The sequence below is a fragment of the Crocuta crocuta genome, unplaced genomic scaffold (assembly GCF_008692635.1).
Source record: "Crocuta crocuta isolate KB4526 unplaced genomic scaffold, BGI_CrCroc_1.0 scaffold216, whole genome shotgun sequence".
NCBI classification, from domain to species: Eukaryota; Metazoa; Chordata; class Mammalia; order Carnivora; family Hyaenidae; genus Crocuta; species Crocuta crocuta.
The window spans coordinates 2,059,455-2,079,200 of NW_027531504.1; the positions used below are offsets into that span (position 1 = coordinate 2,059,455).

The 19,746-nt window shown below is 34.7% G+C and overlaps 1 protein-coding gene across 2 annotated transcripts in view; it reads left to right on the forward strand.

Moving 5' to 3' along the window:
- BLTP3B (bridge-like lipid transfer protein family member 3B) overlaps positions 1 to 19,746 on the forward strand; it is a 106,409-nt gene that overhangs the window by 44,415 nt on the left and 42,248 nt on the right. For both annotated transcript variants that reach the window (XM_077772308.1, XM_077772309.1), the window contains 5 exons: positions 3,228 to 3,417; positions 4,230 to 4,370; positions 5,793 to 5,963; positions 10,769 to 10,949; positions 12,929 to 13,012. In XM_077772308.1, coding sequence (XP_077628434.1) covers positions 3,228 to 3,417; positions 4,230 to 4,370; positions 5,793 to 5,963; positions 10,769 to 10,949; positions 12,929 to 13,012 — 767 coding nt within the window. The remainder of the gene's footprint in view (positions 1 to 3,227; positions 3,418 to 4,229; positions 4,371 to 5,792; positions 5,964 to 10,768; positions 10,950 to 12,928; positions 13,013 to 19,746) is intronic.

Here is a 19,746-nt window from a genome sequence, read left to right on the forward strand (position 1 = left end):
CTTTTAAAAATAGGTATAATATTATTTTTTAATGTTTATTTATTTATATTAGAGAGAAAAAGACAGAATATGAATGAGGGAGGGGCAGAGAGACGGAGACAGAATCTGAAGCAGCCTCCAGGCTCTGAGTTGCGAATGGTCAGCACAGAGCCCCATGTGGGGCTTGAACTCATGAGCAGTGACATCGTGACCTAAGCCGAAGTCGGACGCTTAACCAACTGAGCCACCTGGTGCCCCAAAATATGTATTATTTTTATTTTACAAATGAAGAAACTGAGGCCCAATTTTTCANGATTATGATTTCATGTGTGATGAAGTAGATTGGAGTAATTGGTCTTTAAGTTGGCTAGAGTAAAAAAAAAATCTGAGAGAAAGTAGAGATTTTATAAGATGATTGAAAGTGGAAAAGAAGATCAGGAAAATTGCTGTTGTTAATAATGTTCTTCCTAATTCATATTTTTATAGTACCATCAGTAAGCTTTATTATTTTGCCTTTGTAATCATATATGATAATTCTTATACTTTGATGTATGACAGTATGTTTAATCTACTTCGACATTTTTCAGACTTGCCTGATTGTAGCAGTCACTTTGGGTGCTTATTAATCTATAGTCTTTTGGGGTCCTTTTTTTTTNAGACGGAGACAGAATCTGAAGCAGCCTCCAGGCTCTGAGTTGCGAATGGTCAGCACAGAGCCCCATGTGGGGCTTGAACTCATGAGCAGTGACATCGTGACCTAAGCCGAAGTCGGACGCTTAACCAACTGAGCCACCTGGTGCCCCAAAATATGTATTATTTTTATTTTACAAATGAAGAAACTGAGGCCCAATTTTTAATAGTTTTTTCCCCCAGACTTTTCATAGTATTTATAAGAATATAGTACTATTAGTATTATAAATAATAGTTGTGTTTCATAAAGTATCATGAATCGAGACATGGGCTGTTTGGCTCTATGCATTATTTCATGCAGCCCACATGTAACCTCAAAGTATTACCTGATTTAAAAGATAAGTTATTGGAAAATTAGGAAGCTTATTTACTTGTTCATGAGGTAGAAAATCTGAAAGCTTTAGCAGCAGGTAGAGGGGAGGGATGTGCATGATCAACAAAGACGATAGGTTCACTTTTACACATGTTGGCTTTAAAATATGTGAAAGGCATCCAGGTGGAAATATCTGGTGGATGTAACAGTCTAAAGTTCTAGTGAGAGATCTGGNTTGGGCAAATTTTCATCACACCTCCTGCCAAAATATATTGATAAGCTATATTCCGGACATACTGTCCTATTTATTATTCCCTCCTTTTAAAGACACGTTTATTTATTTATTTTGAGGGAGAGCATGAGCGGGGAGGGGCAGAGAGAGAGGGAGAGAGAATTCCAAGCAGGCCCTGCACTGTCAGCACAGAACTGGACATGGGGCTTGATCCCATGAACTGTGAGATTACTACCTGAGCCGAGATCAAGAGTTAGATGCTTAACCAACTGAGCCACTTAGGCACGCCATCTACTCATTATTCTCATTGTGACCTCTACTTTCCTTTTTTTTTTTTTTTTTTTTTTTTACACCTTTGCTCATTCTTTTCCCTAATGTAAGATTTCCCTTTTTCCCATCTCTTCCTGAGAAAATACATTTTTCTTTCCTGGATAGATTTCTCCCTAGTTATAAGCAATTTCTTCTACCAAGTGTAGTGATGATTCTGTTTTTAAAGCATTTAATTATAGACTGTCTTAATGTTTCAGTTCTTAGGGTGTATGTGTTTTTCCTCTCCAAGGAACTTGCAAGCCCTAGAATATCACAATTATATTTTGGTTTCCTTATTTCCCAGCATCGTGCACATGGTAGATGTTTAATAAATATTTGCTGAATTGAATCAGAAAATGTGAACTGTTTCTGACTTTATTCCTGAATTATGAGATTATATTCTGTCTGTAACCTTCTTTGTGTCAAGAATTAACTCTCAATTTATAGATTCCTAGTTATCTGGATACCTGGCAACTTGAGAGTAGGCAGCTTAGGATAATGATTACAATAACCTCATCTAAAGAATAACCTTCACTCACACCTGTCAAAATGGTTAAAATCAGAAACACAAGAAACAAGTGTTGGCGAGGATGTGGAGAAAAAGGAACACTCATACACTATTGGTAGGAATGCAAACTGGTGCAGCCACTCTGGAAAATAGCATGGAAGTTCCTCAAAAAATTAGAACTAGAACTACCATACAATCAGAATTCCACCATTGGGTATTTACCCAAAGAATACAAAAACACTAATTTGAAAAGATATATGCATATCTATTTTATTTCAACATTATTTATAATAGCCAAGATATGGGAGCAGCCCAAGTGTCCATCAGTGATGAATAAAGAAAAAGTGATATATGTATATTTACAATGGAATATTATTTAGTCATAAAAAAGAATGAAATCTTACCATTTGCAGCAATATGGATGGACCTACAGAGTATAATGCTGAGCAAGATAAGTCAGAGAAAGACAAATACCGCATGTGGCATTTAAGAGACTGCATATGTAGTATTCATTCATAGGTGGAATTTAAGAAACAAATGAAAGGTTAAAAAGACAAATCAAAAAATACTCTTTTTTTAAATACTTTTTTAAAAAAGTTTATTTTGAGAGAGAGAACATGGGGGAGGCGGAGAGAGAGAGAGAAGGACGGAGAGAGAGAATCCTAATGAGGCTCCACAGTGTCAATGTGGAGCCTGATGCAGGGCTCAAACCCATGTACCATGAAGTCATGACCTGCGTGGAAACCAAGTCAGATGCTTAACCGAGTGAGCCACGCAAGTGCCCCCAGACTCTTAAGTATAGAGAACAAGCTGATGGTTACCAGAGAGAAGGTGAGTGGGATGGGTGAAATAGGTGATAGAGATTAAAGAGAACATTTATTATGAGGAGTGAGTAGTGTACAGAATTGTCAAGTCACTCTATTGTACACCTGAAATGAATATATTACTCTATATTAACTATGTTAGATTTAAATAAAAAACTTACATAGAGTAACCTGAAATCTTAAAGTTTTTTTATCATTTTGATAACATTTTTATAATTTATACGCAATCAGTCTAGATTATTGCTTTTACTAAAATTTTTTAAGATAAATAATATTATGGTCAGTTTGTACACTTGTGTGACAATATTAATAGATAATTTATCAATGATTTATTTTGGCTTTAGTGCATTATATTTTGCTTTGTTTTTCCAGTGAATATGGATTTGCTGAAAAAGTAGTTGAGGGAATTACTGTTTCTGTAAATTCCATTGTTATCCGAATTGGAGCAAAAGCTTTCAATGCATCCTTTGAACTTTCTCAGCTACGGATCTATAGTGTAAATGCAAACTGGGAACATGGAGATTTAAGATTTACTCGCATTCAAGATCCACAGAGAGGAGAGGTAAACATTTTTTTTCATTCTTTGTTTAAAAAGTCTTTCAGTCACTGATAAATAAAAGAGGGCATTTTAAAATAATTACTTCTTGTAGTTACCTAGATTCACATACTGCATTTACTCTTGCCTTTTAACTATACTTTTCTCTGTATTTCTCCTACTTATTTAAAATGTGCATATTTTAGTGCTTTTACTATAATAAATCTTTCAAGTTATGGAGTTAACGAACCTCATTTTAACTTCTCAGGTACTCAGGATTGAATTTTAAATATACAAAACTAAAATGCTATTTAAGTTTTTCATGGTCATATGATTCACATGCTCTTTGTGCTTTATATCAAAATCTGAGTAAAGTATTAACAGCTTTACAAATAATGAATATATGTTGCTGACTAATGAAAATATGTTACTGAATTTGTTGTAACTGTACAGTTTTAAAAAATAAAAGCAGGGGCACCTGGGTGGCTTAGTCGGTTAAGCGTCCGACTTTCGCTTAGGTCATGATCTCGCGGTTTGTGGGTTCGAGCCCTGCATCGGGCTCTGTGCTGACTGCCAGCTCAGAGCCTGGAGCCTGTTTCAGCCTGTGACTCCCTCTCTCTCTGACCCTCCCCTGCTTACGCTGTCTCTCTCTCTCCTAGAAATAAATAAAACATTTAAAAAAATAAATAAAAAATAAAAGCATAGTGAATATATCTGGAGTGTCATAAGAAAATTAATAAAGAGATAAATTTTATTTACCTATTTTGTTTTTACAGACCTACATGTTTCTCATTATGTTTTGCCTGAGTAAGTAAAGCTAATCTCTGTGTTCTTCTTAGGTTTTGACATTTAAAGAAATAAATTGGCAGATGATTCGAATAGAGGCTGATGCTACTCAGAGTTCACACCTTGAAATTATGTGTGCTCCTGTTCGATTAATAACCAACCAATCAAAAATCAGAGTCACCCTTAAAAGAAGAGTAAGTCAACAGGGTTACCTTTTTGGTTCATGTAATAACTAGTGGAATTGAGAGGAAATTTTAAATAATTTTAGGTGAAATATTGAAACAAAGCAAAATAGAAGGAAGTAGAGTGCCTTAAGCAGTATTTGAAAAAAATCTAGTGTAATGGTAAAATTTTTCCATCTTTTCGATTTAATACTTAGATTTTTACTTTTGATGAGTTGAATAGATTCTCAGTTGCCAAATATTATTGAACATTAACTATCTTATAATTTCATTTCTTCTGTTGAATCTTGCTGTGGGTAAACTGCATAACCTCCAAAGTTACCAAAACTACTAGCTTTAGCAGGTTATTAATGGGGCACCTGGGTGGCTCAGTCAGTTAAACGTCCGACTTCGGCTCAGGTCATGATCTCTTGGTTCATGGGTTCGAGCCCCATGTCAGGCTCTGTACTGACAGCTAGCTCAGAGCCTGGAGCCTGTTTTGGATTCTGTGTCTCCCTCTTTCTCTGACCCTCCCCTGCTCATGCTGTCTCTCTCTCTCAGAAATAAATAAAACATTAAAAAAAAAGAAGAAGGTTATTAACATATGAATGGTTAGTAGTAAGTAGGGTAAGTAGGGAAGATGGTTACTTAAAGAAAACAGAAGTTGAGAGTTCTCTATAGATTGTGATGAAATTTAATGAAGGAGTCATGATTTTTTTTAAACATGGCTCAAAGTCTCAACAAAATGTTTTGTATCATTAGATACAAATAAATATAGTAAATTAAATTGAAAAAAAAATTCAGAGTAAAGGGGCTCCTGGGTGGCTCAGGCAGTTGAGTGTCTGACTTCCACTCAGGTCATGCCTGATCTCACCACCTGAGTTCGAGCCCCGCCTGAGTTCAAGCCCCGCATCTCTGTGCTGACAGCTCAGAGCCTGGAGTCTGCTTTGGATTCTGTGTCTCCCTCTCTCTCTGCCCCTTCCCCACTTGTACTCTGTCTCTGTCTCTCAAAAATAAACACTAAAAAGAAAATTAAAAAAAAATTTCAGAGGACAGTACTTAATACAATATTCTGAAATGTGAAATGTGGTTACAATTGCATTTCAGTATTTAATTTTAATGCTTTCTGTACTAGAATTAGCACAATTATTAGAAGTAATTATATGGTTTACTTGCTAATAATGCAAAATTAATTTATATAAGTACTTATACTTGCATAATGTGCACCTGTTAAGGTACAGGAATTTGTCAGTCTTTTTTTTTTTTTTTTTTTTACCACTAAAGCTCCAATACAAGGAGATATTTCTTCCTTAGTATAGGAACCCAATAAATATTTGGTCAATGAAGGAAGGATCCATATTTGATATCATTCAAACATTTTAAACATTTTTAAAACATTGTACGTAGTAAGTTTAATGTCTTGGCTTAATTTTATGAATTATTTTTTTCTTACAGTTAAAGGACTGCAATGTTATTGCAACAAAGTTAGTTTTAATATTGGATGACTTATTATGGGTTTTAACTGATTCCCAGTTGAAGGCTATGGTACAATATGCAAAATCTCTTAGTGAAGCAATAGAAAAATCAACAGAACAAAGAAAGAGTATGGCTCCTGAACCTACACAGGTAAGCTCTTGAGTTAAGAGGAAGAACACTTTACCTGTAAATGGTTTAAAAATCAAAACGGGTAGTTGTTTTCTTTAAAGTAGATTGTAAGACTTGAGTCCAAGAATCTTTCATTTATTTATTTATTTATTTATTTAGAAAGAGAGGGAGGGAGGGGCAGCGAGAGAAGGAGAGAATTTGGGGCAGGCTCCATGCTGTCAGTGCAGAACCTGACATGGGGCTTGAACTCATGAACCTTGAGATCACAGCTTCAGCTGAAATCAAGAGTTCAACACTTAACTAACTGAGCTCATGAACCTTGAGATCACAGCTTCAGCTGAAATCAAGAGTTCAACACTTAACTAACTGAGCTCATGAACCTTGAGATCACAGCTTCAGCTGAAATCAAGAGTTCAACGCTTAACTGACTGAGCCACCCATGTGCCTCATAGTACAAGAATCTTTTATCTAGATATCTTACTGCAATAATTTTCTACACATGGTATTTCTGTGAAAGCATATATGTGTTTCTATGTATAGGATGCTTATTTTGTTTGGAGTTCTGTATTAGACACTAGAGTTAATGATGACATAAAAGTATTTGATATTATAAACACTTTAGGAAGTTAAATACAACAAAATTACTAAAGTAAGGGCAAACAGGAAAAACCTGGGTATAGTCAATGGAGAAATGTGAGAATAGGGCAGAAAGTGTAAAATCGTGGGGAATTGCTGAAATTGAACACAAAACTGTAGTGTTGTATCTATTCTTAACAAAAACAAAGGGATATTGTGAAATCCTATTTCTATGAAGCTATTTCTTTAGAAAAAGAGTAATATATCTCAGGTATATAGCTTGTTGGTGATCTGGCTTGGTACATGGAAATGGCATACACTTTAGGCTATCCTATGACTATCAAATTGGTGTTATTTACTGTCTACCTGCTATGTGAATGTAAAAATGAATATTCTGACCCTGTCCTCAAGGGACTCAGGATATAAGGTATAACAGGAAGTCAAATATAAAACAAGTCATTGCTGGGGCGCCTGGGTGGCTTAGTCAGTTAAGCGTCCGACTTTCGCTTAGGTCATGATCTCGCGGTTCGTGGGTTCGAGCCCTGCGTCGGGCTCTGTGTTGACTGCCAGCTCAGAGCCTGGAGCCTGTTTCGGAGTCTGTGTCTCCCTCTCTCTCTGACCCTCCCCTGTTCACGCTGTCTCTCTCTATCCTAGAAATAAAATATAAATATAAAAAAAAAAAGTCATTGCAGTGCAGCCTAAATGATGGAGTACAAAATTAAAAAGGGGAGTGAAGAGACCATAGAAGCATAGAGAAGTTTTAGTTAACTGCTTGCATAGCTTGGGAAGGCTTCACAAAGAGGATAATGAAATTAGTCTTAAAAATTAGAAGTTTACAACTGAGGGAAAGGATATTTCAGATGAGGGAATAGAATCTGCAAAAGTGTATTGCATGGTGTTTTCTGATAAAAATAAGGAGTTTGGTGTTTTAAGAGCAGTGTTTTTGATAGTTACTTACACAAACTTCTCTGATATACAACATCTGTCCAGGTTTTGAGGAAATTGGCTTCTACATATACCACTTTGATGTATTGTGTTCTCTTTATCTTTATCTTTAACATAAGAATGTACTTATGTTAAAATGCTGGATTCATTCTCCCTTTCCCAAACTCTTACCCTGCTTGACAAATGAAAGGCCACCTTCTTATTTCTTACTCATTCTTACTATGATGGATTGTCCAGTAAGAGGAGGGAGGAAAAACTTAAAAGGTTTGGGGTAACAAGAAAGAGGTAATTTGAATTACTGTTACTCATGTTGGAAGTGTATGACTAATGAATGACAGAGTAACAAGTCAGGTGATTTCCACTACCCTTCTTTGCTTTCAACACATTTGAAGGAGGATCTATAAATGTCAGCTATTAGATTATTAAAAATAATTCTTTAGGGGCATCTGGGTGGCTCAGTCGGTTAAGCGTCCAACCATGGCTCAGGTCATGATCTCGCAGTTCATGGGTTCGAGCCCCGAGCCCCATGTCAGTCTCTCTGCTGACAGCCAGCTCAGAGCCTGGATACTGTTTCAGATTCTGTGTCTCTCTCTCTCTCAGAAATAAATAATTAAAAAAATAATTTTTTAAAGATCATTTCATGAATCCTGGCACGTACTTTGCAGTTCAAAGAATCATGGCATATTGCTAAAATAAAACTCATTTTCATTCTAATCTACCTATTTATATGAATAGTTTTCTAGAGATTTTAGTCATAAAAAGAAGTAAATAAAGAGTTGATGCTGACCCTTTTATCATTCTACCAATAAATAATATTTATCCAATGAAATAGCTTCATAATTCTCTAGGAGAACCTGATTTTAAGTTTGATGAACAGAACACTGAACTGTAACACAGAATAATTTTCTTGGGCAGGTAGCCTGAGTTCAGGTAGAAGTATGTGGTGACTAGATGTAAAGGGCATTCATTATATGTTGAAGAATTTGGACTTTTTCCTGTAGGCATATGGAAGCCACTTACAGTTTTTAAGTACAAAGGGACAATCAAGTAACACTTGGTGGTATTATAGTGGATGGACTGAAGAAGAGAAAGATTACCAGTCTAAAGAAGGGGTGAACTTGAACCTCTGGTAATGGTTTGAAAGAAGAAATCTACAAACCAAATTGGGGAGAGATATCTGAATTTTTCATCAGTTGAGGATGAAGAACAAAATTGAGGATTTTCAAATGATAATTTGTAGTTCCATTAGCCAGTAAAGGGAATACAGAAGAAGGAAGCAGGTTTGATTAAGGGAGATAAGGCAAAAAAAATAAATAAATAAAATAATAATGAGTTCCATTTTGAAAACTGAAAGAATATAAAGGAGTACAGGAAGTAATATTTTAAGTGTTACCATCATAAGCATGAACACTAGTCTATCAAGGTTGACAGTGAAGATTTATGTAGTTTAGGATGTCAGTAGCAGAGCTGGTAATTGAAATGAAAGGCTAATACACAAAGTTTTGATGTTACTGTGGGTCTTTATACAATATGTGGATATATTTGTATAGATTATGACAGATTAGGAAACTAGAAAAAGAACAAAGTTCTGTAATCCAGTCACCATAATAAAATCAGTGTTAGCATTTTGAGGTATTTTCTTAAAGGTATTTTGCCTAAGCACCTACAGTTTTCCTAGTTTTAGTAAGTGTGTATTAAGTGGATATATACAGTTTTCTTCTGTGTTGTTAATCTTTGTAATTATTATTTTTGGTTGCTCCCTAACATTTCATGGTAAATTTACTTAACCATTCACATTACCATCAAGTTTCTTTCTTGGGTGGTAGTTGGCACATTACTACTTTAGGTATCATATAGAATGTCCTGATAATTTGAAGACCAAGAGAGTGGATTAGATAGTAAAGTCGTTGACACTGTTCCTTTGCTCAGCCTGAGAACTTGACAGCCATCTTCTATCATAAATATTTGATTAGCTTCATCCTTTCCTTCTCGAAAAGGGAATACACAGAAAACCAAGAAATGTTAAGATTATTCATCAGGCAAAAGAGTTTATAAAGGCCCATTCCTCCCATCCCCCCCCCAAAACAACATGTAAAAACTGAATATACCGTAACATTAAGAGAAAGGTTTGTACGGAGAGTAATGTGTATGTTTTATTTATATCAGTATTTATGTTGATGAACAACATAAAACATGATTAAAGAAATATAAGGTGATGTTTTCCTTCAAAATAGTACTGTCATAGACAAAAAATAGTAGCCTCTTAGGCTTTGAAAGTAGAAGAACATAATAAGAGATTTTTCTTATGGAAACTAGTTTGACAGTTATTTAGTAAAATAATTTTTCTTGAGCCTCCTAGAATTTAAGGCTTCACGATTATATTTCATCTTTCCTTTTCTTTAATTGCTGTGGGTCCCAATCATTTTCTTTGATTCTCACTTAGTATATTTTGAAATTTATTTACAGATAGTTCTTAATAGATAATGTGTAAATATATATATACAAAATATATATACTTTAATTTTTCATACATAACTAACTATATTTGATTAGTGAATTGTTCTTAATTAGAAACTCTTTAATATTTTTATGAAAAATTTGGTCTTCATTTTGTTAATTATTACCAAAAAGTTTCATGTACAGTTCTGCAGCTTATAGATCAGGTGATCTTACCATACACTTACATATATAGAATAATTTTAGGCTACTAGGTTCACATAAGTCTTTATGCTTTAGCAGTATTCTATACTTCTTCACTTTGGGGAGAAAAGAATTTGAATTCACAGTCTTTTATAAATCTCTTCTGCTTTCTGGCTGCTTCCAAGTTCAAAGATACATCTCTTTGGAGATGTATCAGAGCACTTACAGTATTACATGATATCACAAGCACTTTTACAAAGAAGTCATCTATTTCTATAGGATATATAATAGTGAACACAACTGATGTATACAGTGCTCACATTTATTTCTTTTTTAATATGTGGAGCTAATACTATTTGAAGAAGCTGCCTTTATCAGTTAATATATTTTCTAAAATAAGGGCTATATATGTGTAGATATAACTATTCAAATATTTTAAACATATATTGGTTTCATATTCAAATTGTGTATAGTTTTCCAATTTTTAGATTTAATTTTATTCCCACATAATTCAGAAAATATTTTTGGGGAATTGAGTCATTGATAGAATAGAAGATATATTAGCTCATTTTTCATGACTTTATTACTAAAGATATTTAAGTTTTCTTGTTAGTGGAATTTCAAATGTTTAACTTGTAGTGATAAGGCAGTTTTGAATCTTTTAGAGCTCTGCAGTAGCCCCATCTACCCAACAAGTGAAGACACCACAGACTTCAAATGCTCCTGATCTAAATGATGCAATTGTGAAACTATTCAATGACTTTGATGTTAAAGAAACCTCACATCATTTAGTGATTTCTCATCTAGATCTACACATATGTGATGATATTCATGCTAAAGAAAAAGGTAATAAAAGCTGCTTATTTCAAAATACTTTGATTATTTTTTTTAAGGATTTCCTACAAAACTGGATTGTTTATCATTTGTAATGTATAGTATGTCTCGTACAATAACTGGTCATAATTTTAGATGAAAGTTGTAATTTCAGGCAGTATATATTGGCATGAAACTTTTTTGCTTTAGTTGTTAGCATTTCAGCACAATTAATTATTAGCTATAGATGCTAACAGTAAAGTTAAGTTTAGAAAACTTAAACTGAATAGATGGAAGGACTGAATAGATGACATCCTTAAGGGTTGATGAAATCTTAGACTTGCCTTTGAATTAACTTTTTAATAATTTTGAAATTATAAATTAAATTTTATTCTATACTCATTTCATAATTATTTGCACATATATTTCCACATGGTGGTATATCTGCATTTTTTCTGACCCCATTTGCATGTAAACACAACTGTATGGCTGTTTAACATTTCTTGTGTTTCTTTTCCAGCAATGCTCCCAAAATTTGGTTAGGAAGCCAAATTCCAGTTAGTTACAGTTTTTTGTCTTTACTTTTAGCTTTTGTTTCTCTTATTTTTCTTTATTTAGTAGACACAGATAATGGAGTAATGGGAAGCTCTTCTTGGTCACTTTAAAAATCTGTGGTTCCATAATCTAGGTACTTGCATTTCTTTTCCTCTGTTGGAGAGTGTCCCCGGCCCATAAGTGTTGGAAGGATTTACGAGTGGGCCTACTTCTAGGATTGTGTTTCTCAAACTTTGGTGAGATTGAGGATCAAGCTGAGGATCTCTTTAAAACAGAGATATCTATAGCTGACCCCTGTACCTCGGACCTGAATCACAATCTACATCTGTGAAAATTGTTAACTCTGTATTTTTAAAGCTGAGAGAGTACATATTGAGACTGACTTTGGATATTTAGCAGAAGTTACTCTGTCTTCATCAGATAAGGCAGCCAGGTACCAGTGACCAGATAAAAGGGTGGAATGGAAAAGATGAGGAGGGTTTGGAGTTTAGAGATGGATTTGTTGTCTTTTCTTTTGTCCACCTTTGTGTCATTTGTCTTAAAGTTGATATCTTCTGCTTTAGTTATTTGACAGGAAAATTAAAAAGTTAAAACAAACCAAAATAACAAAATAAGGGGTCAAGTTTAAGTAATAAGCAAAAGAATAGAGACAAGTGTCTTCCATGCTTTTTTTTTTTATGTTTCTCACTCTTTATATTCCCTCATAGAATAAAATAAATTATGTTTTTTAAGGGGAAAGCTCCTCCACTAAAATATTTCCCTCATGATACAGATTTGTTCTAAAATCCAGAAAGGTGTGAAATGAATTATATTCATTCATTCCTAGTATCTTAATTTGTCTTTTCCATACTTCCAGTTGATTTATCCATGCTGTGTTAAAATTTGATTTTTATGTTGGAGGTACACTGAGTTGTGATCTACTTTTAATCTTAATATAACTATGTGACTTTGGCCAACTGCCTAATCCAGTAGGCTCCCCTTCAGTAAGAGACAGGATGATATAGGATAGTGGTTAACATTTCCTGGGTTTAAAATTAGCTCTATGTTTTATTGGCTAGTAAGACCTTGATCTATTTAATTAACCTGTTTGTGTCTCAATTTTCTTGTCTGGAAAATGGAAATAATAATAGTACTTATCTCAGTTTTGTGAGGAAGAGCAAATCAGTAAGTATACCTAAAGCATTTAAAACAATGTTTGGCATATGGTTAGGGCTATAAATATAAAAGTTCTGTTTTTTTGGTACCCTCGTCTTTTAGCTTGGTACAATGCAAATGATAGGGGCTCAGTAATACTAATTAGATTGCGTTGCATTTTCTGAATTCTTTAATGTATTGTTTATGACAACAGAGAGACAGTTAATCACTGCTTGGACTGCAAGTACGATAAATGAAGTGGTTCTGATATTTGCTAATGTTTCTTTCTCTTTCTTTCAATGCCAAATTTTTTATTTTCCCAGAGTCAAACAGACGTATTACTGGAGGGGCTATGCAGCTGTCTTTTACACAGCTAACTATAGATTATTACCCTTATCACAAAGCAGGTATGTATAACAATTTCTTGTAAAGAAGTAAATCTTGCCTTAAAGTTATATAGCCAATTTACCTCATTTCTCTTTGTATTTATTATTTTTAATTTAATACATTTTATTTCTTATTTATTTTATTATTTTGTTTTAATTTAATTTGTGTTTATGTTTATTAATAGGTAACATACAGTGTTATATTAATTACAGGTGTACAACATAGTGATTCAACAGTTAACGTATATTACTCGGTACTTATCATGACAAGTGCACTCCTTAATCCCCATCACTTATTTCATGCAACCACCATCCACCCCCTCTCCCATCAGTTTGTTCTCTACAATTAAGAGTCTGTTTCTTAATATATCTTTTTTTCCCTTTTGCTGCTTGTTTTCCTTCTTAAATTTCACATGAGTGAAATCACATGGTATTTGTCTTTGTCTTATTTTGGTTAGCATTATACTTTCCGGCTCCATCCAATCCTTGCAAATGACAATGTTTCTTTCTTTTTTATGGCTGATAATATTCCATTATAGATCTATACCACATCTTCCTTTATTCATTCATCAATCGATGGATACTTAGCTATCAGCACATCTTGGCTCTATCCTTTTATTTTGCAAGTCTCACTATGGTATGTCATGGTGTTGATCTGCTTTTGTTGATTTTGAAGGGAGTTCCATGTACCTCTTGAACTTGGATGGCTGTTTCTTTCCCCAGATTAGGGAACTTCTCAGCTGTAATTTGTTCATAAAACCTTCTCTCCCTTTTTCTCGCTTTTCTTCTGGCACTCCCATGATACAGATTTTGTTTTGTTTCATGGAGACACTTAGTTTTCTAAATCTCCCCTTGTGATGTAGTAATTTCCCTCTTTTTTCAGCTTCATTGTTTTCCTAATTTTATCTTCTATTTTGCCTATTCTCTGCTTTTTCAGTCTTCACTGTCACTGTGTCTAGTTTATTTTGCATCTCAGTTACAGTATTTCTTTTTTTTTTTATGTTTTATTTATTTCTGAGAGAGAGAGAGAGAAAGAAACAGCATGAACAGGGGAGGGTCAGAGAGAGAGGGAGACACAGAATCTGAAACAGGTTCCAGACTCTGAGCCAGCTGTCAGCACAGAGCCCAATGTGGGGCTCAAACCCACAAACTGTGAGATCATGACCTGAGCTGAAGTTGGACACTTAACCGACTGAGCCACCCAGGCGCCCCAGTTAAGAATTATTTCTTAATTCACTGTGACTAGTTCTTAGGTCTTTGATCTCTGCAGCAGGGGTTTCTCTGGTGTCTTCTATGCTTTTTTAAAGCCTAGCTAGTTGTCTTATGACTGTTGTTCTAAATTCTTGTTCAGATGTATTGTTTATATCTGTGTTAAAAATCCCTGGTTATGATTTCTTCTTGAACTTTCTTTCAGGGAGAATTGCTCCATCTTGTCACTTTGACTAAGGTTCTGTCTTTGCATGCTTTAAAAGCTTGTTATGATTCCTGCAACTGAGATTACTCGTATATTAAAAAGGGGTCATACACTGTCTGGGACCTGGTACTCCAGATTGTGTTTCGGGTATAGGCTATATGTACTTTGCTGTTGTGTTTTGGTAGCACTTTCTCACTGGTCATTTCTCTGCAGAGCTCCTTGCTTGCAGTGATGCAGTGTTTAGACCTTTAACTAGGTGTGTTTTGATTTGTTTGTTGAAGTAACCTGGGAAAAAAAGAGGTTGGGCGAAGCCTGATTCCATAAAATGAGAAAAGGAAAGGGAACAGAAAAAACCAAGCAGAGAATCAAAAAATTGTAAAGCTGATTCTAACGAAAAAGAAAGGAAGAAAAAAAGAAAGTAGAAGAAAAGAGAAAAGAAAGGAAAAGAATAAAAAAAGCTTGATAAACAAAGATAAAAGAAAATGACAAAAAACAAATCAGAATCTATTATCCTGATTCCAAAAGAAAAAAGAGTTGTCTGTGGGTGTCTGGGGGATGGTGGCTCTGCTGGTCTGGAGGAGAGGCTACGTCTAGCTGCCCTGGCTCAGAGTCCATCCTGCCCCAGGAGATAAGCAGTTGGCAGGCACAGGGTGGGAGGGTGTTCCTGTAAGCGGGTGCTCACCTCTCCCCTTCAGTGTTGCTCTCTGAATTCCTGCCGTGTTGTTGTTGGGGCGAGAATGGCACTGCCCAGTCTCTCGTCCCTGGTCTGGGGATCTCAACCCCTGCTATTCAGGCAGCCCTTACAAAGTAGAGTTAGCCCTGTGTCAAAGCTCGCTTGTGTCTTTTTTTTGGTGCACAGCTGGGATTCAAAACCGGAGGTTTTCTATTCTGTTGCATATATCGGTGTATCCATTTTTGTGCTGGTACCATACTGTTTTGATTACTACAGCTTTGTAGTATAACTTGGAGGTCTCGAGTTGTGATCCCTCTAGCTTTGCTTTTCTTTTACAAGATTGCTTTGGCTCTTCGAGGTCTTTTGTGGTCCCATACAAATTTTAGGATTGTTTGTTCTAGTTCTGGGAAAAATACTGTTGGTATTTTTGATAGGAATTTTATTAAATGTGTAGATTGCTTTGGGTATTATAGACATTTTAACAATATTTGTTCTTCTAATCCATGAGCATGAAATGTACTTCCATTTCTTTGTGTCATCTTCCATTTCTTTCATCATTGTTGTATAGTTTTCAGAGTACAGGTCCTTCACTTCTTTGGTTAAGTTTATTCCTAGGTATCTTATGGTTTTTAGTGCAATTGTAAATAGAATTAATTCTTTGACTTCTTTTCCTGCTATACATTATTGGTGTATAGAAATACAACAGATTTCTATACATTGATTTTTTTTTTAATCCTCCAACTGTATTGAATTTGTTGATCAGTTATAGCAGATTTTGCTGGAGTCCTTTGGGTTTTCTATATATGTTATCATGTCATCTGCAGATAGTGGAAGTTTTTTATCTTTCTTACTGATTTGGATGCTCTTTATTTCTTTTTGTTGTCTGATGCATGGCTAAGACTTTCAGTACTGCATTGAGTAAACATGGTGAGAGTTGACATCTTTGTTTTGTTCCTGACCTTAGGGGAAAAATCTCTCAGTTTTTTCCCTTTAAAAATGTTGTTTGCTGTGGGTGTTTCATATATGGCCTTCATTATGTTGAGGTATGTTCCCTCCACTACTTTGATGAGGGCTTTTTTTTATAATGAATGGATGTTGTACTGTGTCAAGTGGTTTTTCTGAATCTATTGAAATGATCATACGGTTTTTATCTTTTATTGATATGATGTTTCACGTTGCTTGATTTGCAAATATTGAACCACCCTTGCAACCCAGGAATAAATCTCTACTTTATTGTGGTGAATGATTTTTTTTAATGCATTGTTGAATTTAGTTTGCTAGACCATAAGAGACTCTCAAACACAGAAAGCAAACTGAGGGTTGATGGAGGTTGGGAGAGAGGGGAATGTGTGTCGTGGGCATTGAGGGCACTTTTTCGGATGAGCACTGGGTGTTTTATGGAAGCCAATTTAACAATAAATCATATTAAAATAAAGAATTCAGTTTGCTAGTATATTGTTGTGGATTTTTACATCTGTGTTCATCAGGGATATTGGCTTATACTTCTCTTTTTCAGTGGTATCTTTATTTGGTTTTGGTATCAAGGTAATGATGGCTTTGTAATATGAATTTGGAACTTTCCTTTCTTTCCTACTTTTTGGAATAGTCTGAGAAGAATAGGTATTAACTCTTCTTTAAATGTTTGTTAGAATTTACCTGTGAAGCCATCTTGTCCTGGACTTTTGTTTGTTGGGAGTTTTTTGATTACTGATTCAATTTCATTGCTGCTTATTGATCTTTCAAATTTTCTTTTTCTTCCTGTTTGAGTTTTAATAGTTTATATATTTCTAGGAGTTTATCCATTTCTTTTAGGTTGTCCACAATTTGTTGGCATATAGTGTTTCATAATGTTCTCTAATAATTTCTGTGGTCTTGGTTATTTCTACTCTCTCATTTGTGATTTTATTTATTTGAGGCTTGTTTGTCTTTTTTCTTGATAAGTCTGGCTAGAGATCTGTCAATTCTATTGATTTATTTCAAAGAAGTAGCTCCTGGTTTCATTGATCTGTTCTATTGTGGTTTTGTTTGTTTTTCTATATCACTTATTTCTGCTCTAATCTTTATTATGTCCTTCCTTCTACTGGTTGGGGTTTTGTTCTTTCTTCTTTTTCCAAGATCTTTTAGATGTAAGGTTAGATTGCCTATTTGAGATTTTTCTTACTTCTTGAGACAGATTTTGCGATAAACCTTTCCTTTGCAACTACTTTTGCTGCATCCCAAAAGTTTTGGGCTATTGTATTTTCATTTTCATTTGCTTCCATGTACTTGTTTATTTCTTCTTTCATTTCCTGGTTGACCCATTCATTGTTCAGTAGCATGCTATTTAACTTCCATGTATTTGTGCTCTTTCCAGATTTTTTCTTGTGGTTGACCTCTAGTTTCATAGCATTGTGGTCAGAAAAGATTCCTGGTATGACTTCATTCTTTTTGAATTCATTGAGATCTAATTTTGTACAGTGTTCCATGTGCACTTGAAAAGTATGTGTATTCTGTTGTTTTAGGATGGAATTTTCTGAATATATCTATTAAATTCATCTGTTCCAGTTTGTCATTCAAAGCCATTATTTTCTCATTGATTTTCTATTTACTTGGTCTGTCCATTGATGTTTAAGTCCCCCTAATGATATTGTATTAATATTGATTAGTTCCTTTATTTTTTGTTATTAACTGTTTTTTGTATTTGGGTGCTACTGTGTGGGAACATAAATATTTATAATTGTTATATCTAATTGTTGAACTGTTCCCTTTTTGATTATATAGTGTCCTTCTTTGTCTCTTTGTAAAGTCTTTGTTTTTTTAAAAAATTTTAAAAATGTTTTATTTATTTCTGAGAGAGAGAGAGACAGCATGAGCAGTGGAGGGTCAGAGAGAGAGGGAGACACATAATCTGAAACAGACTCCAGGCTTTGAGCTAGCTGTCAGCACAGAGCCCAACACAGGGCTTGAACCCACAAACCATGAGATCATGACCTGAGCCGAAGTCGGATGCTTAACTGACTGAGCCATCCAGGTGCTCCTTAAAGTCTTTGTTTTAAAGCCTGTTTTGTGTGATATAAGTAATACTCCTCTGGCTTTTTTTGATATCCATTTGCATGGTAGGTGTTTTTCCACCCCTTCATTTAGAATTTGAATTTGCTGGTGTCATTCGGTGTAAGGTGAGTCTCTTGTTGGCAGCATGTAGATGTATCTTGTTCTTTTTATGCATTCTGTCACATTGTGTCTTTTGATGGAAGTGCTTAGTGCATTTACATTCAAAGTAATTATTTATAGATATGTATTCCTTGTCATTTATAATTTGTTTTGTGGTTATTTCTGATGATTTTCTCCTATCTTTTTTTGTCTCTTTCATGGTTTCCTGATTTTCTTTAGTGATATGGATTTCTTTCTTTTTTCTTTGCATATTTATTATTGGTTTATGATTTGGTTACCATTAGCTTTGTATATAACCTCTTTTGCAGATAGCTGTCTATATTAACTTGGTCATTTAGATTTGATCCCATTCCTACTCCTTTACTCTCCACATTTTATATATATGTTTTTATATTTTCTAGTCTTTTATTTTGTGAGTTCCATGACTGATTTTTTACAGAAACATTCATTTTTGCTGTCTTTGTGTTTTCTACCTTCATACTGTCACTTTGGTTTCTCTTTTCCATTTAATGTGTCTCCTTTAATATTTCTTGCTGGGCTGGTTTAGTGGTCATGAACTTCTTTAGTTTTGAGTATTCTCAACTGCAGATTTTTCCAATTCAGAACTTTGAATAATACCACTAACATCTTGCTTGAAAAGTTTATTCTGAAAAATCTCCTGGTACCCATCTGGGTATTCCCTTGTAAGTTACTGTTTTCTTTTGTCTTGCTGCTTTAAAATTTTTTTCTTTATCACTATTATTTTTGTCAGTTTAATTAAATTTGTCTTGGTGTGGATCTGCTTTTGTTGAGTTTGATGGAAGTTCTCTTTGCCTTCTGGACCTGGATATGTTTTCTCTCCGAGATTAGGGAAATTTTTAGCTTTTATTTCTTCAAATAAATTTTCTGCCCTATTCTCTCCTATAATATTATATTTGATCGAGTCACTGAGTTTCCTAAGTCTGTTCTCATTTTGCAGATTTTTTTCTCTTTTGTTATGCTTGATTCCTTTCCATTAATTTGTCTTCTCGGTCACTAATTTTTTTTCCCATTTCTTCCTTCCTGCTGCTTATTCTATCAAATGTATTTCACATTTTGTTTATAGAGCCCTTTATCTCTGCTATGTCATTCCATATCTCTTTGTTAAGGGTCTCACTAATGGTCTCCTCTTTTCTCAAGTCCAGTGAATATCTTTATAATCGTTACCTTAAATTCTCAATCTGGCTTGCTACTTGTATCTGTTTCTTTTAGATCTCTGGCCGTGTCCTGTCCTATTCTCATTTGGGATAGATTTTTCTGTCTTTTCATTTTGTCTAAGCCTCTGTGCCTCTTTCTCTGTGTTAGGAAAGTCAGCTACATCTCCTATTATTGAGGGTAATGGCCTTATGGAGAAGAGGTCATGGGGTGCACTGCTTTGTCATGTCCCCTGTTCCCCAGGTCCTACTGCTTCTGGGAGTGTCTCCAATATGTGCTGCGTGTGTTTTGCTGTTGTTTCCTAGCCACTTTATCCATCAGGCCAGTTGTCTACAGAGGCTCTCT